This window comes from Amblyraja radiata, chromosome X (assembly GCF_010909765.2).
Source record: "Amblyraja radiata isolate CabotCenter1 chromosome X, sAmbRad1.1.pri, whole genome shotgun sequence".
Taxonomy (NCBI): domain Eukaryota; kingdom Metazoa; phylum Chordata; class Chondrichthyes; order Rajiformes; family Rajidae; genus Amblyraja; species Amblyraja radiata.
In genome coordinates, this window is record NC_045999.1 from 10,757,179 (window position 1) to 10,781,448 (window position 24,270).

A 24,270-nucleotide genomic window follows, 5' to 3' on the forward strand; every position below is an offset into this window, starting at 1 on the left:
TGAATAGTCTTAATACACTTTAAATAGAAATAAACCGTTCATACAAAAACTATGCATTGAACAACTATATAGAAATTATCAAAATAATATTTTCTTAATTAACTAGGTAATAGAAATTACATTGCAACTCAAGAGCATTATTTCATTCTTGTCAATCGATTTTACGCGAAGGTAAAATAAACAACATATCCTGTCCTTGAATACATATGCCATGATGTATTCAAGGACAGGAGACAGCTAACTTTTTTTCTTTGATACCTTTCCGTGATGTTGGAACTTATTGCTATTTTTTTATTCGAAAAACATAAATACAGCGCTGCGAATGTTGGAAATATGAACGGAAAACAGAAAATCCTGCAAATGCTCAGCGGGCCAAGCAGAAGCGATCAACGTTTGATGATTCTTTTTCAAGTTATTCTTTTTCCCTGTTTCCAAGTTAATCTATGAAACGTCTGAGTTGGTACATTACAATGCAATAGCAAACATCTTTTTTTGGTTGTGCTTAGTGTGTTTCGAAAATCGCAATATTACATAATTACATATTAATTAGAATCTTTGGAGGAAAATGTACAATTAGTTCTCTACACGCTTCCCTTAAGTTAAGGGTGTTGGAAATACAAGCAGAACTGAGGAAGGAGAGCTGGTCCTGTGAATCGGGAAGGAGTTTATTTGATTGCTGCTATGCATTTTGCAAAATAGTGCAATTTAACGTTTTATTGTACTAGAGGGTAATTGTATTACTTTGGCAGAGTTTGTGGCATTGATGTAATGCAATGCATGCATATTCACGGTGGGGCGCGCCCACCGTGACGCGCACGCGCAAGCAGCGGCGCTGGCGCTATAAAAGAAGCGGGAAAGCTTGGAGCCAGTTTGTTGTCGGAGCGGGAGTCAGGACTGAGGGAGAAGAGCGGGAGTCAGGGCTGAGGGAGAGCAGTGGGAGTCAGGACTGAGGGAGAGCAGCGGGAGTCAGGGCTGAGAGAGAGCAGGTTGTGCACCGTGGGGTGGAGCGGACAGCGGCGCCAGGGCCGAGGCGGCTGCTGCGGGGAGACGGCGGTTCTGAGGCGGTCGACGATCGAAGCCTGAGGCCGGCGCCATTTTGCCCTCCCGCGGCGAGGCGACGATGCAGCGCGAATACAACCCCAGCTTCGCCGGCGTCGAGGACGCGGCCGGGCTGCCCTGTAGTCGTTTCCAAGTGAAGCTGGTGGATGAACGGCCGGCGCCCAGGGTCTCGCAGGACGATGAGCCGCCCGAGTACGTCGCGCCTTCCTTCGGCAGCGAGGAAGGGCTGAGCCGCCTCCGGGGGCCGTTCGAGTACCGGGGACCCACCTGCGACTCCCTCCGCCCCGACACCCTCCTGCAAACGTACGACACCATCACCAACTCCAACATGAAGACTTTTGGCCACAACACCGTGGACAGGGTTCCTCGCATCGATTTCTACCGCAACACCGTGAGCTTCAGCGGCGTCAAAATCAACAGACCGACGCTGGCAGACCTTCATGAAGACCTGAAGAAGGTGAGGGCGAGTGTACCTGTTGCGTGGTAATAACGTTGATGTTTCATACATCTCAACGTAGAGGTGTCCAGGTTCCAGACCCTGCTCGCTGCACTAAATGCAGACTGATATTCTTGAAAGTGGAGGGAAAGTATAATTTTGTTTGAAGTTGCCGTCTTTTGGCCGAGACGTCAAACTTACAGTCCTCGAGTTGATGCAACAGAAACTATAGTTCGTTTATGTTTTAAAAGGGGGGACTTTGCGCTGGTTATCTCTCCAACATTTTCCCTGCAATAGAATTACTGAAAGGGAAACTGACCATTGTTACATTGTAATTTGTGGGCAAATTTCTATGTTAGTAAATGGAAATAATTACACATTTGTGTAAAATATATTGTGGGCAATATCTTCAGTTTGCTTTCTGGTGCTTTTTTTGCAATATATAGGGTGATTTCACAAAAGGTCAAATGAGCGTAGATCCCCACTCACGTGACCGCAAAATTTAACTGGAGGACATGTGTCACTTCCGGTACATGTTAGTGAATGGGAAAACACGCACTTTCACACCCATTAAAAACATGGAAAACGGCCGATTATTGAGCTGACATTTTCTGTGCTAGTCGGGGTGACCGTGAAGCACAGCGACCTAAATTTTCAGTCCAAAAAAAAGATAGAAAGTAAGGTAAATTCAAGAGGGAGTTGAAGGTGCAAAAAGAGCGGAAGTGCTTAGCAGACATTTGCCGTGGAGATTTAAAGATCCAAAATATCGGGAATTATCGCGTTTGCTCGCTGCATTTCATCAAAAGTAAGGCATTATTGACTTTTTATCTTTATTCATTTGTTATATGAAAAGTTTTAAAAGTGAAAAATCTGTCATTAAAATTGCAAAATCGAGGAGAATTCCCTGCTATTGATTTGCACTAATTATGCTGATATCTCGGTTGGGTGGCGTGTCTGATTGAAAGTCAAGGAACCTGAGGGATGGTGAAGAATGTCAGTTGTCGCTCTGTATGTGAGGCTGCCGGGCGGGTGATACCAGAGCACTGGACAAAAACGCCCAGAGTGAGTTGGTTGTTGCAGCGAGGGCGGTGGAAGCGAGCCAAAGGGCTGGCGAGATCTTTCAGCGTGAGTTGAGTGAGAGCCGCAGCGGTGGCCGGACTCAGACTACAGGGCTGTATGTACTCTGCAGTGGGACTGTCTGTCTGGCATCTTCCCCCCCCCCCCCCCCCCCCCCCCGTCCCCAATGCCAATGTTAACAACCCCTCACTGACACAGTCTAGGGTTTATTCCACACACGCAGAATTCCCAGCGGGGGAGTCGGGCGAGCAAGGCTGGTCACACACACATTAGAGGTGTAGAGATGAGAGGGAGATGACACCGCCCCAGGGCTCGGTAACAGGCGGCCAGGCAACTCCAAACTCAGGTTCCTTGACTTTCAATCAGACACGCCACCAAACCGAGATATCAGCATAATTAGTGCAAATCAATAGCAGGGAATTCTCCTCGATTTTGCAATTTTAATGACAGATTTTTCACTTTTAAAACTTTTCATATAACAAATGAATAAAGATAAAAAGTCAATAATGCCTTACTTTTGATGAAATGCAGCGAGCAAACGCGATAATTCCCGATATTTTGGATCACCCTATAGCCCTGTAAAACCCTTGCAGCAAGGCATCGGGTCTATTTGGTGTAATGACTGGGTTGGGTGTGTTTGAATCAATGTTGTAGAGACCCGGAGGGATACAGAATGGAAATAGGCCTCACTGACCAACCTTTGAACACTTACAGTAATCCAACATTTATCCTGTATTATTCTCCCCACATTCTTGTCACCTCCTCATAGTTTCTACCCTTTACGTACACTTGCGGTAATTTACAGAGGTCAATTAACTTACCAAACAAAGTCATTAAAATTTGGGTCCCAAAGAACCCATGGGGGAAATTAACAGGTGATATTTGGAGTCTGCACTCTTTGGACTGATTGGGGGGGGGGGGAGTGAAGAACTAGTAAAGAGATGTGGGTGGATCAAAGCCTGGTCAATGATAAGGTGAGGGGAAGGGTTGATTGACAGATGCATGGAGCAAATGAGAAAGGTTGGAGATAAAAGACAAAAGGGTGTGAGATAACTAGAGGAAATGAAGAGTGAAATATACAGTGCCCTCCATAATAGAAACACATAAAATAGGTGCAGAAAAAGGCCATTCGACCCTTTGAGCCAGCATTCATTGTGATCATGGCTGATCGTCCCAAATCAATAACCCGTGCCTGCCTTCTCCCCATATCCCTTGATTCCACTAGCCCCTAGAGCTCTATCTAACTCTTAAATCCATCCAGTGATTTGACCTCCACTGCCCTCTGTGGCAGGGAATTCCACAAATTCACAACTCTCTGGGTGAAAAAGTTTTTTCTCACCTCAGTCTTAAATGGCATCCCCTTTATTCTAAGAATATTTGGGACAAAGACCCATTTATTTATTTGCCTCTGTATTTGAGATTTCTAATAGAAAAAAAAAATCACATGTGGTTAAAGTGCACATTGTCAGATTTTAATAAAGGCCATTTTTATACATTTTGGTTTCACCATGTAGAAATTACAGCAGTGTTTATACGTGGTTCCCCCATTTCAGGGCACTATAATGTTTGGGACACAGCAATGTAATGTAAATGAAAGTAGTCACGTTTAGTATTTTGTTGCATATACTTTGCATGCAATGACTGCTTGAAGTCTGCAATTCATGGACATCACCAGTTGCTGGGTGTCTTCTCTGGTGATGCTCTGCCAGGCCTGCATTGAAGCCATCTTTAGCTTATGCTTGTTTTAGGGGCTAGTCCCCTTCAGTTTTCTCTTCAGCATATAAAAGGCATGCTCAATTGGGTTCAGATCGTGTGATTGACTTTACCATTTTTTAGCTTTGAAAAACTCCTTTGTTGCTTTAGCAGTATGTTTGGAATCACTGTCTTGCTGTAGAATGAACCGCCGGCCAATGAGTTTTGAGTCATTTGTTTGAACTTTAGGCTGTGAGCCGAGCATCAAAAATGTGTCTAGAAATCAATTTTCGTGACCTACATGAAAATTTCCACAGATTTAGATGAAATATAATTGAGAAGGATATCATAACTCGTCAGTGCCAAAAGTTGCACATCAAATTATTAAACTGATTAGAAAATGAGATTGGGAAAGTAAGCGCCATCTAGTGGCCAATACACATATTACTCCATGGGGAGCCTATTTCCGTGTTGCTGTCCATTTAAACTATTTTTTATATATATATATATATCTTGTAAATATGACTGTAATCGTATATAATTATATTATATACAAATAATATGAATATAATTGTGAGTGTGTTTTTTTGAATGAGACTGAATAGAATAGTTTCTTTATTGTCATTGTAACATGAACCATGTACAACGAAATTGTAAAATGTCAGCCAGTCAGTGCACCATTCAAACATTTCTAAAAGCTAACGATACATACAAGGTAAAATATTTAAAAAAAAAGATAAACAACTAAAATAAATATCATAAAAATAGCACGCATAAACACCCAGCCCTACATCCTTCTGTCGATTTCACAGTCTCTTAGTATGCATCGCCCCTGCGTTCCTTGGCGGCTACATTTAGTGCCTTTATAGCAGTGGGGTAAAAACTGTTTTTAAGTCTGTTTGTCCTTGTCCTTGTAGATCTGTACCGTCTGCCTGACGGTAACAGTTCAAACAGGGAGTGTCCGGGGTGGGAAATGTCCTTTATAATACTCTGGGATTTTTTGATGCAGCGGGAACTGTGTAAGTCCTCCAAGGTAAGGCGAGGGCAGCCGACAATCCTCTGGGCGTTGTCAATGGCCCTCTGGAGCGCTTTCCTCTGAGCCGCTGTGCAGCTGGTGTACCATACGCATACACAGTATGTTAGGATGCTCTCAATGGAGCACCGATAATTCATTCATTTGCTGCATGCTGCAGAGGTCTGGCTACTGAACCAGCCTAATTAATGGGTGAGGGCTGTTCTTGTGGGTTCCTCCCTTTACTGAACCCCACTGACTGCCAGTGTGCAGAGTTGGGGGTCACGGCCATAGTGGGACTGGGGCAGTGCCAGGCTGGAGGACAGACCTGCAAGGCATCTTCCAGTCGCTTTAATAGGAAAATGAATGAGACTGCCGTAGAGGTCCCAGATTTTAAGGGCTCATGAACCTGCCTAATTAAAGGGTCAGGGCAGATCCTCTGGGTTCCCCGTTTACTGAACCCCACTCACTGCCATAGTGGGGAGAGTGGGGGTAACGGCCATAGTGGAACTGGGGCAGTGCCAGGTTGGGGGACAGACCTGTAAGAGTAAAGTCTTATTTCTGGTGTAAATGTCACATCCTGACCATGAATTGAATGCTCTGATGTTTACTCGATGAGTATTCATTTTAAGCTACAATGAGCCTATATTTATGTTAGAGACCCCCACATGGTGCCTTTGTAAATGAGGGCTATTAACTTTAACCTAAAAGAACCTTAAAAGTGTTGCATTGTTTGAGTACCTGCAGTTTGTGTGTGTGTCTGTGTATACCTGTCAAACATGTATCTGTAAATGTGTGGATGTATGTGAGTGTGAATGGATGGATGTTTGCATGTGGATGTGTGTGTGTGTGTGGATGTATATGTGTGGATGGATGTCTGCATGCGGATGTGTGTGTGTGCGGATGCATGGATGTATGTGTGCATGTATGTGTGTGCATGCATGGAAGTGTGCGTACGGATGGATGTGTGTAAGTATGTGTGGATGGGTGGACTGTCGCACTGTCATTCACCAGCACGCCATTATCATAAGTAATTCACTAATTGTTTAAATAATTTGACGAAATAAACAGTGAAACGATCGACATTAAAATAAAACTTTATATAATCATTTATTTCCCCAATTTATTTGTTTACATTACATCTGATCTTCATCTGAATATTCTTCATCAGATTCCAAGTCTTTTGCAGTAATAGAGTTTCTGCAGTCAACACACTTACATAAATCTGTACATGGCACACCATGCTATTGACATGAGCATCTTCCTTTCCCTGCACTTGATTTCTCACAGTTTGTTTTCTTGCATGAACAGTATGTTAATTCTAGCAAAGTGCTTGAGGCTGGAGGCAGATCACCCCAGTCAATGTCCAATTCACCACCTGCAATCTTCCACCCATGTCCATGTTGACCATCACTGGTCATGGATTTAAGCAGTCTCTTTGGGGCTGGCTCATCTGCTTCACCATCTGGAACTGCCTCTTGAGGTGATTCACCTTCTTCAGGCTTTTCAGCGTCTTGAACTCAATTGTAAGAGGTAAAAGAAAACAGAAAAGGAATTAAAAGTAAAATAAATCAACATCCTCAAATACATCTTTTCATTTTTCAAAGTAACATTATATGACCGTAAATAAAAAATTGTTGTTTGAGTCCTATCATTACCTTTCTTCCTTCTAGACCTTGCTATAGCTGGATTTATTGTTATGTTGCAGAAGTAACAATAGCACTCTGCATGATAACCCGGGATACACTGCTGCCTCCTAATAATAGAAGATAAAATGTGTCGGGGAGTAATTTACATCTTTTCATGTTTTATATTATGTAAGACAATATCAAGATATCAATGGGGAAATTATACATGTATGCATGTCCAGGTAGATGGGATGGCAAGTCTGCAAATGATCAAATTAGTGTTCATTATGGCACTAAACATTTTTGTGTGGACAGGCTCTGAAGAGTGGAGGGGCAGAAACTGCAGAAAACAATCTCATAGTACTTGGGTCTGCATGGACTTCAATTCATAAAATGTCAATCTCTTCTTACTGTCAATGAAACTTACACTGTAATTTACTGCCATAGATAAGTCAGTTCAAGTTCAAGTGGAGGGGCGGAGGCTACAGAAAAAAACATCTCATAGTCATTAAGTCTGCATGGACTTCAATTCATAACATTTCAACCTCTTAATGTTAATGAGACTAACACTAAGTTACTACCATAGATAAATTAGTTCAAGTTCATATACACCAATTCATTTCTACATAAACATCAACCATTTCTGACCATTTATCACTCGGATGAAAGCCTATAAAGTGCAGTCAATATTCCTCCGTAGTTCTCCCGTGGTCGGTGCCTGGATACGGACGACACTATGTACAGCCTCTCCCCCCCCCCGGAGATGATCCAAACACACTCCGCGTTCGCGAATCGGCCGCTTCTTAATTGAGACCGCGGGCGGCTTCACTATGTTAAGTACACAGGCCCCGCGGTCGGAGGACTTTTTCTTGGTAAGTTATCGCAGGCAGCTCCGAGATTAGATGTTAAAGACTTATTAGACTATAACAAGCTGACATTAGTGAACAATTTTATTTTACTTTGTTATGGATACACATAGTTTAGGCCCTCAACTTAATGAATGAATGAATGAGCCTCCAAATCTCATTTTTTCAAATTATAAAAGGGTGCAATTAAATTAAAGTCCATACAGATTAATTTTCATAAATTCAGATTTTAGATCTTCCTTTTCAGTCCCAGTTGATTCACAATGTTTCAATCAGTAGAAGTACTCTCAGCCATGATGTGTGCTCCCTGCCTAGCTAGCCTGAAACAAAGCATGTGATTGGCCAATTGGCATCAGACTCAATGTTAAACGTGCTTTGACTGGACTAAAGCTACCCGAAAAATTTCAGGTTTTTCTCTAATTTATTAAAAATGCAAGTTTTGTTCTTGACGAGTTTCAGGGATGATTTATATAATATTTTTACACAATATGTGAAAATTTCATGTAGTTCCGTGAGCTGGGTCACGAACTTGCACAAAAAAGTTCCTCGGCACACAGCCTACTTGAGCCGATAGGATTTGTCTATACACTTCAGAATTCATTATGCTACTACCATCAGCAGTTGTATCATCAATGAAGTTAAGTGAGACAGTACCTTCAGTAGCCATACATGCACAGATGAGGTGGTATTTTTGGATCTTGGGCAGTTCCTTCTCTCCTCCATACTTTGCTCTTGCCATCACTGATATAAGTTAATCTTTGTCTCATCTGTCCACAAGACTTTTTTCCAGAACTGTGGTTGCTCTATTAGGTACTTCTTGGCAAAACAGTAAGCCTAAGGTTTGGCTTATGTCTCTTAACAGTTTTATTCATGTTTCTCAGTCTCATAATGGCTTATTTTGACTTTCATTGGCACAACTTTGGTTCTCATACAGATAAACAGCAATAAAAGTTTCCAAAGGTGATGGAAAGACTGGAGGAAAGACTCCTTCTTCTATGTGGTGTTTTTTGGCGGTTGGCAAACAACTTTTTGGTGCATTACCGCCACCAACTGGCATGGAGTGTGGATCAAACAACACCATTACATATACTAATAACCTATATCCTTCCGAACAAATTGGTTACCCTAAGAAAATGCAACAGGATTTGATAGCACTTATATGAACTTCCTTGCAAAATATCTACCAAATCAAATTGTATTCTTTCTTTTCTGAACTGCTCACTCATCCGTTCTCTCTCCTCCTCATACCTCTCACAATGTACAATGACATGCTCTATTGTCTCTTCTTGCCCACAGTATTCACATCTACCTGTATTATGCTTGCCTATTATAAAAAGTGTACTGTTCAGACCAGTGTGTCCAAATCTAATTCTTGAGATTACCGTCTCCTCTTTTCTGTTTTTTCCTGCACATCTAATTTCTCCCACTTTCCTCTGGACTCTGTAGAACCACCGTCCTTTCCGCTCTTCATCCCATTGCTTTTGCCATCTTTCCTTCAGTCTTTGCTTAATAATGTCTTTGATTTCAGTTTTACCTATGTTAATACTTAAATCAATTTTGCTTCTTTTTGCTACCTCTTTTGCTACCTTATCTGCCATTTCGTTTCCTCTAATGCCAATGTGTGCTGGTACCCATAAAAATATGACTGTAAGCCCCATCATTTGAATTCTGAATAGTGTTTGTTGTATTTCAATCAAAATGTCTGGTCTACTGTCTGAATGGCTGTGCTGTAAACTCTTTATTGCTAAACCTGAATCTGAGCAAATAACTGTCCTTAAAGGCCTAGTATCCTCGACCCACTGTACCGCTAACAATATTGCAATCATTTCACCTGTGTATACTGAGACCTCATTATTGATCCTCTTCCCTACTTTGATGTGAAATTCTGGTACAATAAATGCTACTCCTACTTTATCTACTGAATCTTTTGATGCATCTGTATAAATTTGGACAAAACTGTAGTATCTGTCAATGTATTCCTGTATGATGACTGAATTATACCTATGTTGTTTATCCTTGTTTTCCTGTTCTAATGTTGTAAAGTCTACTGTTGCATCTGGAAGTATCCAAGGTGGAATTGAAGGTAATGGAACTGTTGGAACCACATTTAATTGTGCTATGCCGATTTGTACTGCTCTCTGGGTCACTGTCCATCCAAAACTTTTTGTTTCCCTTCTCTCCTTTTCCCAGCATGGTTTGATAGTAACTTGTGCTGGGTGTTCTTGACTCTGGCCCTGTAGGTTAATCCAGTAATTTAATGAAAGCTGTATCCTTCTCATCTCTAGAGGCATCTCCCCCATTTCAACCTGTAATGCTGCTGTTGGAGTTGTTTTTATTGCACCTGTACATATTCTCAATGCCTGATATTGAATGTTGTCTATTTTCTTAAGAGAAGTACTTGATGCGGACCCATACACCACACAACCATAATCTAACACAGATCTAATTAACCCATTGTATATAGCCTTCAAAGCTTTCCTATCTGCCCCCCAATCACATCCAACTAAACATCTCATTACATTAAGTATCTTTTTACATCTGTCCACTACTTTCTGAATATGAACTATCCATGTAATCCTCTCATCAAACCATAAACCTAAAAATTTATAGTATTTTACTCTCTCCAATTCCTGGTTATATAATTTTAGTTTAACCTCACTACCAATTTCCTTCCTAGTAAAAAACATTATCTTTGTCTTTTCCACAGAAAATTTGAATCCCCATTTATAAGACCACTCTTGTACCTTTATTATAGCCCTCTGTAGTTTCTGCACAATAAACTTCACATTTCTCCCCCTTTTCCAGATTGCCCCATCATCCGCAAACAGTGAAACTCCCATTTCATTTACAATTTCATCATACACATCATTTATCATTACTAAAAATAGTAAAGGACTTATTATGCTCCCTTGAGGTGTTCCATTTACAATATCTAATGTTCCTGAGTATTGATTTCCAACTCGTACTTGTATTGACCTCCCAAATAAAAAATCCTTAATCCATTTAAATATACGACCTTTAATCCCCAATTTACCTAGTTTCACTAATAACCCTTCTCCCCACATCATATCATATGCTTTCTCAATATCAAAAAATACAGCTACTACACTTTCTCTATTAATTTGTGCTCTCCTAATTTCATGTTCTAAACATATAGCTGGATCCATGGTGTTTCTCCCCTTCCTAAAACCACTCTGGTAATTGGATAAATATCCTTTATTTTCTACATAATATGTTAACCTTTCATTTACCATTTTTTCCATTACTTTACATATGTTGGATGTTAATGCAATAGGCCTATAATTCCCTGGGTTTGTCAGATCTTTACCTGGCTTTCCTATTGGGATTACTACTGCCTCCTTCCACCTTTGCGGTAATTTCCCACCCTCCCACACTTTATTATAAAATTCTAACAAAAAATCCTTGGATGTTTCACTGAGATGGTTTAACATGGTGTAACAAATCTGATCTTTACCTGGTGCTGACATCTTGGTTTTTCTAAGAGCTCGGTTGAATTCTGTCTTTGTGAATGGTTTGTTTAGAACATCGTTAGTGTCTTCCTCATGTCGTATTAACTGTCTATTCTCTGCTATGGTATTTTCTTTTCCTTTTATTCCTTCTTCACTAACATTGTCTGAACTGTGAATTTTAGCAAAAGATTTTGCCAACATCTCTGCTTTCTCTTCGTCTTTCACTGCTGTAATTTCACCGTCAGTTAGGATTGGATATTTGTATTCTCTTTTAATTCCTTTCATTCTCCTTATCATTCCCCAAACTTGACCTACTTTTGTCTCCCTTCCCACTGAGTTACAAAATGTCCTCCAAAATTCCCTCTTTGCATTTTTTATTACTCTTCTTACACTTGCTTGCAACCTTTTGTATTCAATAAGATTCTGAAAATTATGATTTCTTTTCAAAATTTTAAAAGCTTTATTTCGACACTTAATTGCTTTGTCACATTCCTTAGTCCACCATGGTACGCTCTTTTTGTTGTGCTTACCTCCTTTCCTCTTAATGGACTTTGTTGCTGCCTCTAAAATGGCTTCGCAAACAGAAATATTTAAATTATCCACATCTTCATAAATATCAATTTTTTCCATTTCTTGATCACTAATAGTCTTAAACCTTTCCCAATCCGCACCACTAAAAGACCACTTTTGTATTCTCTCTGTATTATACTCCTCTAAACTCACTCCTACTACTATTTCTATCGGGTAGTGGTCACTTCCTACCGTTGTTCTTCGAATTACTTCCCATGAACAAACACCCGCCAATGAGTCTGACACTAGTGTGAGGTCTATGGCTGATTCTGACCCTGTTCTGATGTTGATTCGTGTCCCACTTCCATCATTAAGACACACAAGGTTATTCTTCTCCATTAACTCCTCAATCACCATCCCATTTTCATCATTAGAATCATCCCACAACGTGCTATGAGCATTAAAATCACCACAACATATAACTTTCCCCCCTAAATACCCAGCAAGTTCATCCATCAACTCCAATGAAAGCCTTTTACACGGATTATAAAAATTAACAATTTTAACCTTACCTTCTCTTATCCAAATTTCCACCACTAAATATTCTAATTCTGTTCCTTTCACCAACAATCTATTCTGTATTCCTTGCTTTATAAATATTACACACCCCCTGGAGGAAAGACTAGGTGCTGAGAACTCTCTTATACCTGCATTAAGGAGGCAATTAAACACACCTGAAAAATTACAGACACCTGTGAAGCCATGTGTCCCAAACATTATGGTGCCCTGAAATGGGGGACTATGTATAAACACAGCTGTAATTTCCACATAGTGAAACCAACATTTATAAAAATCTATTAATCTAAAAATTTAATAAAATCTGGCAATGTGCACTTTAACCACATGTGATTTTTTTTTGTCTATTACAAACCTCAAATTGTGGAATACAGAGGCAAATAAATAAATGATGGGTCTTTGTCCCAAACATCATGGAGGGCACTGTAAAGCTGGAGGGAGGGAATATGGTGTGGAAAAAACAAACTGACATACCAAAATCAAAGAACAAATGCACTGCATTTTCATTAAAGTTTGGAGTGGATTCGTTATCTAAAACTTCCTCTGTTTGTGGAAGGAAGCATATGAGAGCTGTGCAAGATAACAATCTTTAATGTTCAAGGTGTAGAGGTATTTTCAAGCATAATTTAACACTAAAATACAAAGAGGGTTGGGCCAGATATCAAGACTTCAATTGGAGCTGTTTTTTATTTTGAGTATTTAAATAGTAGCTGGACGATTTAGGGAAAAAAATCCAGAGTTTAATGTCTTGGTGACCTAAACTGCTTCCATGCTGAAGTGATGGGGAGCTGGGATTGAGTGAGTGAATGAATGCAGGTATCACTGGAGTTTACAAAATGTGGAAATGTGAGGCCTGGTAGGGATTTTGGAATAAGACAAATAATTTGGATACAAAGCAGAAGCCTGAACTGCAGATGTGCCAAAAATAGACATAATAAGCCGAAGTAACTCGGCAGGTCAAGTAGAATTTCTGGTGGATAGACATGAAAAGCTGGAGTAACTTAGCGGGTCGGACTGCATCTCTGGAGAAAAGGAATAGGTGACATTTTGGGTCGAGACCCTTCTTCAGACCCAATTCTTGATCTGAAACGTCGCCTATTCCTTTTCTCCAGCGATGCTGTTTGACCCGCTGAGTTACTCCAGCTTTTTGTGTCTATCAGACTGATTGTAGTGGGTGGGGGGGGGGGGGGGGGAAGAGAAGGGAGAGCCGGAAACAAGCCCATTGGCTCACAGAGTCTGCGCTACCCAACGTACACTAATTCCATTCTTCACACTAGGGAACAATTCAAGGAAGCCAATTAACCTACAAACCTGCTTGTCTTTGGAATGTGAGAGGAAACCTGGAGAAAACTCACATGGTACACGGAGAATGTAGAAACTCCGTACAGCCAACACCCATACTTGGGATCGTGTAGGATATTGTTAAGGTGCGGGGATCGCTGGTTGGTCTCGGTGGGCCAAAGGGCCTGTTTCCGCGCTGTATCGCTAAACTAAATTTGAAAGATTTGCCAATAGTTGGTTTATATGAATGAATTGGGTGATATGCAGAGGTCAGGGCCACAATATTGTAATAACAGATTTATTGAAATGATGTTTTTGAAATTAACAATATTGGACCAGCTCCTTGAGGAAATGCTCTTTTAAGAGTTGATCATCATTATCTTTTCCAATATCCTGTTTAATAAATAAGCTATTCTATTAATGTGCTTGCAGGATATTGTATCAGTTCATGGTACAGTGGAAGGTGTTGTCAATGGTGATGGTACAATAAGTGATGAAGCAGGAAGAAAGCCTCCAGAAAATGAATTGGTGAGGTTTGGATGGATCAAAGGTGTGCTGGTAAGGAAATTCTGATATTGCAACATATGTATTTTGATTGAAATATAACTGTAAAGTTTAACTGACTTTGCGTTTTTAAAAATTGGGTATAGCTAAGTAGAATTTGTAACTAAACTGTACTATTTTAAATAATGGAAATAAATGATGTAGTCCTTTTCTGGAAAATGATGCAGGCTCAAGGATGCATTTGTTCTATGTTGTGTTACAATGTGTTTAAATAAAATGGTCTATCATAATTTTCTGTAATGCGAAGCCATGTTATCTGCATGCGCAAGTGCTAAGAAATGTGAGATGTGAAAAATAGAATCTGCATTTTTCACGAATTATGTAGGAACATTTTTTTGTATCACAAATTCTTGTGAAGCGATTTCTGAATTCTGTAAGTGTGTATTTCCATAAGCTGAACTGCTGCAGCACAGGGGTTACCTGTTCTGAAAGTTGGAATAGTGTCATGAGATTTGCTTTTCAGGTAAAATTTAAACAGATTTTATGCTATTCTCTCCAGTATCACTCTTTTTCTAGATACGATCTGGTGCGGAGTTTGGATTGTTTTTGTTTATTAATTTGAATTTGCAGATGTAACATTTTTAATCTGGTTTATCAGATGTTAAATTTGGAGGTAACAGAACTTTCCAGCGAGTTGGGGTGATTAAGCTATTACCCAGCGGCATGAACATTGACTTCTCCAATTTCCGGTAGCCCTAATTGTCTCCTCCCCTTCTCAGCTCTCCCTCAGCCCTCTGGCTCCTCCTCTTCCTTTCTTCTTCCCACCCCCCCCACCCTACATCAGTCTGAAGAAGGGTTTCGGCCCGAAACGTTGCCCATTTCCTTCGCACCATAGATGTGCTGCACCCGCTGAGTTTCTCCAGCACTTTTGTCAAGCTTCTCCTTGTGTGTCTTTAAATATGATACATTGCTTCAATTCTAAATGCAAGCAGAGATGAAAAATGGCAATCACTTGGAGGGGGAGGAGGGGGGGGGGGATGATTTGTTAAGATTGTTTGTTAATATTTAAAAATAACAGCTGCTAATGTAGATGAAAGTTCTATGGTTTGAAAATGCAGCTGTTTCAACTTAGATGCATATGTACGGATATCACATTTGATAATTGCAGCTAATTAATATGTCTTGTATTGTAGGTACGGTGTATGTTGAATATATGGGGTGTGATGCTTTTTATTCGATTATCATGGATAGTTGGTCAGGCTGGAATAGGTATGTTTGCATATTTTGTTGCTGTAATGTTTCCAGAACAGTGATAACTGCCATTAATTTATATTTCATACTTTTGGAAAACAAAGTATAAATTAATTATTTGTACAGATTTTCTTTCCCAAGAGTGACTATAATGATTCTTTGGTCTCAATTAATGTATTAAAGTTTGGAGCAATAGTCATACAGCATGAAAATGGGCTCTTCAGCCCACTGTCTGCCAGCCACGAAGAATCTATCTATAAGGGCCTGTCCCACTTGGCCGTAATTTACGCGACATAATTTATGTGTCATGACGCGCGCATCGTGACACGTATGTGATGCGCGCAAGGTGCGCATCACGTGCACATGGTGTGTGATGACATAGGCAGTGATGTACAAAATCTTTGCGCGCTATCTGCGTGACGCGCAAATGATGGCCATGGGACAGGCCCTATACTGATCCCATTTACCAACACATGGACCATAGAACAGTACAGCACTAGAACATGTCCCTCGGCCCAATGTTTGTGCCAAACATGATGTCAAGTTATACTGATCTCATCCATCCGTACATGATCCAGGCAGCGGTAGAGTTGCTGCCTTACAGCGCCAGCGACCCACATTCGATCCTGACTAGGAGTCCCTACGGAGTTTGCACATTCTTCCTGTGACTGCATGAGTTTTCTCCAGGTGCTCTGGGTTTCCTCCCACATTGCAAAGACATGCGTGTTTGTAGTTTAATTGGCCCTCTAAGTTGTTCCGGGTGTGTAGGATAGAACTAGTGTATGGGTAATTGTTGGTTGGTACAAATTGTGTAGGCCAAAGGGCTGTTTCCACGCTATAAACTAATCTAGTTCTAGAGAAAATCATCAGAGTCTATCCAACCTCTTCCTGTAGCTAAAACGCTCTAATCCAGACAGTATTCTGGTAAACATCTGCACCATGCCCTCTTCAAAGCCTCCACGTGTTTCCTGTGATGGAGCAACCAGAACTCAAAAGTTTCAAATTTCTTTTATTGTCACGTGTACCAATTAAGCTACAGTGATATGCGACTTACCATGCAGTCATACGAAAAAAAGAAAGAAACAGGACATACGACTACATAAAAGATAACATAAACATCCACCGCAGCAGATTCCCCACATTCCTCACTGTTATGGAAGGCAAAAAAGTCCAATCTTCTTCCTCTTTATTCTCCAGCAGTCAAACCATCTGTCGGGCGATCGAAGCTCCCGCAGCCGGCAGTCGAAGCCCCCGCGTCGGGGCTATTGAAACTCCCGCGGCTTGGAGTTCCCGAACTCGGTCTCTGACCAGAGACCGTGAGCTCCGTGATGTTAAGTCTGCAGGCACCCACAGTTGGAGTTCCGAAGTCGATCCCTGGCAAAGGGATTGCGGGCTCTGCGATGTTAAAGTCCTGTAGGCTCCCGGGGGTGGTGTTCTCAAAAGTCGGTCTCCAGCAAAGGCCACCAACTCCTCGATCTTGGGCCACAGTGTGGACGGAGATACGATGCGGAAAGAAATCTCATCCCCATCGAGGTACGAGATTAGAAAAAGATTCCCACAACTTCCCCCCCCTCCACCTCCCCCTCCCCCACACACATAAAACAAGCTAAAGAACATTAAAAACATACATTTAAAAGGCCTGTCCCACTTGGGCGACCTAATCCGCAAGTTCTGGCGAGTTTGCCCTCGACTCATACTCGCAGCATGGTCGACACGAGGTCGTAGGAGGTCTTCGTAACTCTCCTTCATGCTCGAGAGTGGTCTCCGCGTATTCGAGGCCTTAGCTAGGTTGCGGCGTTTTTTTCAATATGTTAAAAAATGCCCGCGAGTAAAGAAAGGTTGCCATGGAAAAAATCAATACTTTTTTTACTCGTAGGTTTAGTCGTAGTAGGTCGGCATGTTTGTCATAGGTAATCGAGGGTAGTCAAAGGTAGTCGTAGAAAGTCTTCATCATAGTCGAAGGAGATCGAAGGAGGTCGGCTTCACTCTCCACTATTCGGTGTACAATTTTCCCGAAGTTAGTCGTAGCTAGTCTTCAACATAGTTGCACGCAATACTCCAAATGTGACCTAACCAAAGTCCTATGGAGCTGCATCAATGCTGTTACGGGTTTTGTCATTAACGATGTTTTCCTCTTACATTCAACCTCCCGAAGCGCAACACCTCACACTTGCTCAGAATAAACTTCAGTTACCATTTCTGTAGCTGATTTATATCCATTGTATCTCCTGACAGCCTTCCTCACTATCGGCAACAACTCCAATTTTGATGTTGTCGATAAATTTATTCACCAAGCCATCTACGTTTACACACTGATTCATCTATGCTATAGAGTTGCAAGTGCTCATCTAAATACCAAAATTATGTTAGAATCTCTGCTTTCACTAGTCCTTGGACAAAAAAAATTCCAAATTTCATTCACCCTCTGAGTGGGGAAAAAATAACTTTAAATCCCCTTTAAAACTATGCTCCTTGGTCAGAGACCTCGCTGGTAAGTGCAAAGGTTTTCTCACCTTCTACCTTATTTATGCTATTCATAAATTTGTATATCTCAATTGGGTCTTCTCTTCAGCGCTCTCAGTTCAAAGAAAATAGACCTAGCATATCCAGTCTAATGAGCATATCTTCATAGCTGAGACATTCCACCCCAGAAAACATCCTGGAGAATCTCCTCTGCACCTCCAGTGTAATAACAGCTTTCCTATATTGTGGCAAATGGAACTGCACTAATCATTAGTTAGGTCACAGTTGAAATCATTTAGTTGTACCATAACCGCCTTGATTTTATATTCTATGCATTGTCTAATGCCTAGGTAAGTAATGAAAGTAATGCTGAGCTGCTATGTTACAGCTCTAGCAATCCTGACCTCTGATGCTCTGTGTGGTGCTTGCAAGTTCAACGTGAAACTGCGTGCATTGCCTGGGTGTTCTGGATACTTTGCACAGTGCTATGAAGTGCAGGTTGGTTGGATAATTGTAGACTAAATTGCCCCATTATGTGTATGATGGGGGAACAAGTGGGGAGCAAAAATGGGATTAGTGTAAATGTAAATGGGTGTTTGATAGTCAGCAGAAACTCAGTGGGGTGAGTTGGGTCCTTCTGTACCTTCCTTGGATTTTGGCATTTTACATTTTTTAGCCTTATTAGTCTGCACAAGGCCTATCACTTCACATTTTTATGTATTAAATTCTATCTGCAAATACCTGCCCATTTTATCAAGTGATCAATATTGTTTTGCAGCTGAAGACCTCACTCCTCACTATCAACATCAGTAGTCTTCTTGCATGAACTTCCTTCTTGTACCTTCTGCATTCACATTGAACTTAATGTATATAACTAATAACAAGAGCTCCCATTGCAAAGGCAATCATCAACCATTGCCTGCCGTGTCCTATTACCTAGACAATTTTGTATCCAGTTTACAAAATTGCTCTAGATCTCATGGGCTCTGATCATGAGATTCAACAGACATTTAACATCTTGTATGTCCAGCAAATGCATAACATTTTCAATTTGCACTAATTGTTTGTAATTAAGATTAAGGTCAACAACACAAGATACGTCAATTGCTTTCTGAGTAAAGTGTAACTATTTTTAAATTCGTTGCCGACAGGTCTTGCAGTTGTTATTATCCTGCTGGCAACTGTAGTTACATCAATTACTGGGTTATCAACTTCCGCGATATCAACAAATGGATGTGTTCGTGGAGGTAATAATTTTGGCTATACATGGGTCCCCAGAATACGACACTGACTATGGTAGGTACATTGTCTCTTGGCAGCATGTCACCACATCCAAATAATCTTGAAAATAAAGGTCTAAAAACAAAATTATGATGGGTGTGAGCAATGTTGCCAAGATGTCAATTGTTTTAAAAGTCATACCTCTAGTCTGAGAAAGGAATTTTCCAAGGATGCAACCAGTGCCCATGTTACCCTGATTGCTACATTCCAGGTACTCCATTCAAGGATTTCTATCTGTTTTTAGTACATTTCAGGCATTCATAAATGAGAAGAACATGGATTTCCTTTATTCTTTGGTACATTTCAGGTATTCAAGGATGAGAATAACATGGATTATTTTTCTAATTTTTAATCCATTTCCGGTTCAGCTACCAACAACAACTAAAGGAATGAATCGCTGCGTAGATCACTAGGTATGAGAGATGCTTAATATCTATCTGGGATTCTTTACAGGTCTTGGTGTGATCGTTATTTGCCTAAGTACAGTGGTAACTGTCTTAACAGGTATTTCTATGTCTGCCATTTGTACCAATGGAATTGTTCGAGGAGGTAATTAAAAACTTTTTTTGCACTATTATGGCAAACTTGTGTCAAACAAAATGGGTGTAAAGGGAAAATTGGATGTTCTTATTTTACCTCTATTTCTATTCTGTGAATAATGACTTCCTTCATAGCTAATGCCTATGAAAATTATTCATTGATGGAATTTAAAATTTACTTGCATTTTCTAAATTTATGATGTCATTCTGAATTTGATATGTCATTGTTTCATATGAAGAAACGAAGCCATGGCTACTTTTCCCTTTACATTAATTGACAAACGCTGACCAGCTGAATATAAATGTTAGTTTAATGTAAATGTATAGAACTTTCTCAAAGTGTTAAATTTTAACCATTCCAACTATATTAATATGCTCCATCTAAATAGTATAGAAAACGTTTGTGTAAATGGACTACTGGATTCGACCTAGAAACTTGATTGCAGTGTTTTGTATAAAGTAGAAGTTGCGGTCATCTTATTTTTAAGTTCAGTATTTTAAAGGGAAGTTGAAGTAATTTTAACATTAAATCTTTGCCACTGCAAAAAATCAGCAAAGGCATTGATATATTTTTTAAGAAAACCAATTATATTTGGTGTTCTGCTTTATGTCCTGTCTACAGTGAAAAATGTATTTTATGCAGGGAAATTTCTCTAGACCCGAAAGGTGGAAATCTGTAACCTTGGGAATGGTTCAAAGTTCACTAAATCATCAATGGCGCTGTGGCTATCCAGTTTGAATTGATATTCGACAGTTGCTGGAGAATTTGATGGAACCAGTTAGGGAATGGATTTTATGACAAGGACCTAAGTAGATCTACTTCTATTGCTTTCCCCATTGTCTAAAGCAGTCATGCCTCTCCCACGTGTTGGCAAGGCATCTAGTGGTTGAATGTATTGCGAATTGTAATGCTCAAATTGCACTCATTTCCACACATCTGGATGTAAACATATTCCTTTAAGACAGCAAGATATAGAAGCAGAATTAGATCATATATCTTCTTCCTCCTGTACTATTCAATAAGATTATTTCTTTACTGTGTCTTCCAACATGTTGGCAATTTTCCTTGATTTCCCGACTCCACAAAATTGTCTTGTTTAATGCACTCAACATCAGGACATTTGCAGTCATCAGGAAAGAGAATGCCAAACATTTTGTGTACTGATTGAAAATATTTAATCTCATTCTTGATGTGACTTGCGCCCGTCCCCCATATCCCATTCAGAGACTGCGATTTCTTGTTATGGACGTGCAAATATGAGTGACTGGTCAATTGCTGGATTAATCTGCTCTTTAAGAGTTTTCTTAACCCACCTAACTTCCACCTAACTTGGAACCATCTCCTTATCCCAGAAACTGTTCTTATAATGCATCATTGATTCCAGGAGGATTTCATAAAACAATATGTGGATAATCACCAAGGGAAGTGGCATATTAGATCCATAGAAGGGAATGAGTCTGTCCTGATCATCAAAGTTTTGGTGGGGAAACATTTTGGAAACAGGATTATCAATCTAAATTGTAAGGCAGTTAGGGATAAGACTTGTCCTTGGGTAAAAGTGCGTAAATTGGAGGAAGGCTGATTACAACAGTCTTTGGCAGGAACTGAGGAAAATAAGATGGAGCAATTGTTTGGGGGTAATCCCCCACTGATGTGTGGAGATTAATGTCTAGCCCCATCTGGCTAGAGTATTCTGAACTAATTTTAGGTAGATTAGTCTGAAGAAGGATCCAAAACATCATCTGTCTATTTCCCTCTACAGATGCCACCTGATCTGCTGAATTTGTATTTTGTTCAAGATGCTAGCATCTGCAGTCTCGTGTCTCATTTTCACTTTAAAATCCCTTATGGTGGTTTTTCCTTCAAGCTTCCCTAAGCCTTCATCCCTCTCTCCCTCAAGAATACAGCTTCATGCTATTAATGCTGTAGTGATGGACCATACAGTGGAAAGGCCTTTGGGGCATTAACCATGAATGGTTGATTCTGTGCACTATTGATTTTTTTTAATAAGATATGGTGATCCAATGAATGCTAATGGCTTAAATGAGTTTCCATCTCAAATTGCAACAGAAATGTTAATGGTCGATGTTTCTCCTCTCTCTCCCTCCTACAGCCTTGAACATATTTCATTCAGGGCTGGCAATTTTAGTGCAAGATCCAAAATCTATTTAGTCGGAGGCTCCATAATGAAACATTTTCGGCTTTCTTCTCCAGAACAAGTATCTACTGAATAGCTGTAGAAGTTGTTGCCACACTGTAAATTGCTTTATACGGTCATCAGTGATAGGAGCAGAATTAGGCCATTCGGCCTATCTAGTCTACTCCGCCATTCAATCATGGCTGATCTATCTCTCCCTCCTATCCCCATTCTCCTGCCTTCTCCCCATAACCCTATATTTTGTGTACTCAGAGAGAAGGTGGCTGATATGAATTCTAGTTTATCTTCTTGTCTTTGCCCCACATTCTTGTCTAACAAAAATCTATCAATTTGAATTATTGACTATTGAGTTATTAAACGAGCTAGATTTAGATTGTTTTTGTTTGGGGAAGGTGTCATTGGCGAAGGTGTGCAGATCCAGACTTCATGAAATATTGTACAACACTCTTGAATAGCCTAGTTCTGATTAACTACCTTCCATTCTATATCTTGGATAACATTTATATCTTGGATAAATTGATTGGATCGATAAACCTCATCAATCCAAAACATTCCTTTCAAGAATCTGAGAGCCCCAATCAACCCGCTAATCATTTGTATTGGAAAAATTATAAATCTCGTGCAGTGCAATAGTATTGCTGCCTGTCCTGCTGAGTTGCTCCAGCATTTTGCCTCTACAATAGCATAGCAGTTATTGCTGCCACCACACAACTTCAACAACCTAGGTTCAATCCTGACTTCTGGGCTGTCAGTGTGGCGTTGGCATGGATCTCCTTGTAATTGTATCTGCGTGCTGTTTTCTCGTACATCCCAACCCTGATGAGCAGGTTACTTAGTTACTGTACTTAGTCCCATTGGAGTTTTGGGGGCAAGGTAGTTAATGGAAGACTGGGCCAATGGGACTGAACTGGCAAAGAAATATGAGAAGTATGTAATCTCATAACTGAACAGCAGAGCCCTTGGGTTCTCGTGAAGCTGCTGCAGTCCTCTTGAGGCCACTTTCTATGTTTTTTTTGTTTGTTTGAATTTATAGTTTCTTCCTGCAATTTCTGATAGACTTAACTTTTGTTTGTTATGTTAGCTTTCATAGCAAAAGGATTTGAGTATAGGAGCAGGGAGGTTCTACTGCAGTTGTACAGGGTCTTGGTGAGACCACACCTGGAGTATTGCGTACAGTTTTGGTCTCCAAATCTGAGGAAGGACATTATTGCCATAGAGGGAGTGCAGAGAAGGTTCACCAGACTGATTCCTGGGATGTCAGGACTGTCTTATGAAGAAAGACTGGATAGACTTGGTTTATACTCTCTAGAATTTAGGAGATTGAGAGGGGATCTTATAGAAACTTACAAAATTCTTAAGGGGTTGGACAGGCTAGATGCAGGAAGATTGCTCCCGATGTTGGGGAAGTCCAGGACAAGGGGTCACAGCTTAAGGATAAGGGGAAATCCTTTAAAACCGAGATGAGAAGAACTTTTTTCACACAGAGAGTGGTGAATCTCTGGAACTCCCTGCCACAGATGGTAGTCGAGGCCAGTTCATTGGCTATATTTAAGAGGGAGTTAGATGTGGCCCTTGTGGCTAAGGGGATCAGAGGGTATGGAGAGAAGGCAGGTACGGGATACTGAGTTGGATGATCAGCCATGATCATATTGAATGGCGGTGCAGGCTCGAAGGGCCGAATGGCCTACTCCTGCACCTAATTTCTATGTTTCTATGTTTCTATGTTTAGCCTGGAAGTAAAATTGACACACTCTGATTATGTGAAGTATGATCCCTTTTCTAAATGTAGACAACACAGTAGACCACCTTTGCAAATTTGCCTTGTGAATAATATTCACACTATCCTATCAGAGATCAAAATTACCTCCAAGCACACCTGGAGCTTTGCTCTAGAATAATTCTGTAATTGGTTTGTGGTGAAAATATCTATTGCTACAATTTTTTTCAGATTCTTTATGATCATTGAATCGCATGAAAATTTATGTTTTGATATTATCCAAGCAGAAAGTTATGCAAAGCAATTTTAAACGTCCAGTGGCCTAGAAAAGTTTTTTAAAAAGCCACCTTTTGCCCCAGGGAAGCATTGTTGTTACTTTAGACATGGGTATACTGAAACTGGAATTGTTTGTTATTATAATTTGAACACTATCTTCTATTGGCATTTTTCTAATCTAACTATTATAATCTAAATAGGTGGTGCCTACTATCTCATTTCCAGAAGTTTGGGACCAGAATTCGGTGGATCTATAGGCTTAATCTTTTCCTTTGCTAACGCAGTTGCTGTGGCCATGTATGTTGTTGGATTTGCAGAAACTATGGTGGATATTCTGAAGGTAATGTCACAGGATGGGGGGGGGGGGGGGGGCTTCATTTTTAGCTGCTAATTTCTTTTTAAAAATTGGTGCCGTATTTGTTCGTATTGGGAGGTTCTGTCCAACCATTTGCCAACCATGAGTTTTTTTGTAG

The 24,270-nt window shown here is 40.4% G+C and overlaps 1 protein-coding gene and 1 long non-coding RNA gene across 4 annotated transcripts in view; one reads left to right on the forward strand and one right to left on the reverse strand.

The window, feature by feature from the left end:
- Positions 1–1,120: 1,120 nt before the first annotated feature.
- Positions 1,121–24,270, forward strand: part of slc12a1 (solute carrier family 12 member 1) — a 72,630-nt gene continuing 49,480 nt past the window's right edge. The window contains exons 1-5 of one of the 3 annotated variants that reach the window (XM_033014869.1): positions 1,121–1,516; positions 14,040–14,165; positions 15,305–15,380; positions 18,977–19,072; positions 23,998–24,137. In XM_033014869.1, the coding sequence (XP_032870760.1) occupies positions 1,121–1,516; positions 14,040–14,165; positions 15,305–15,380; positions 18,977–19,072; positions 23,998–24,137 (834 nt within the window). Of the gene's footprint in view, positions 1,517–14,039; positions 14,166–15,304; positions 15,381–18,976; positions 19,073–19,559; positions 19,656–23,997; positions 24,138–24,270 lie in introns of all 3 variants that reach the window. The other 2 variants (XM_033014870.1, XM_033014871.1) reach the window with 2 other exon arrangements.
- Positions 4,420–24,158, reverse strand: LOC116968208. The gene is made up of 3 exons (XR_004410423.1): positions 24,148–24,158; positions 10,209–10,212; positions 4,420–4,514 (listed from the first exon to the last, which is right to left on the reverse strand). It is a non-coding gene; the product is annotated as an uncharacterized LOC116968208 (long non-coding RNA).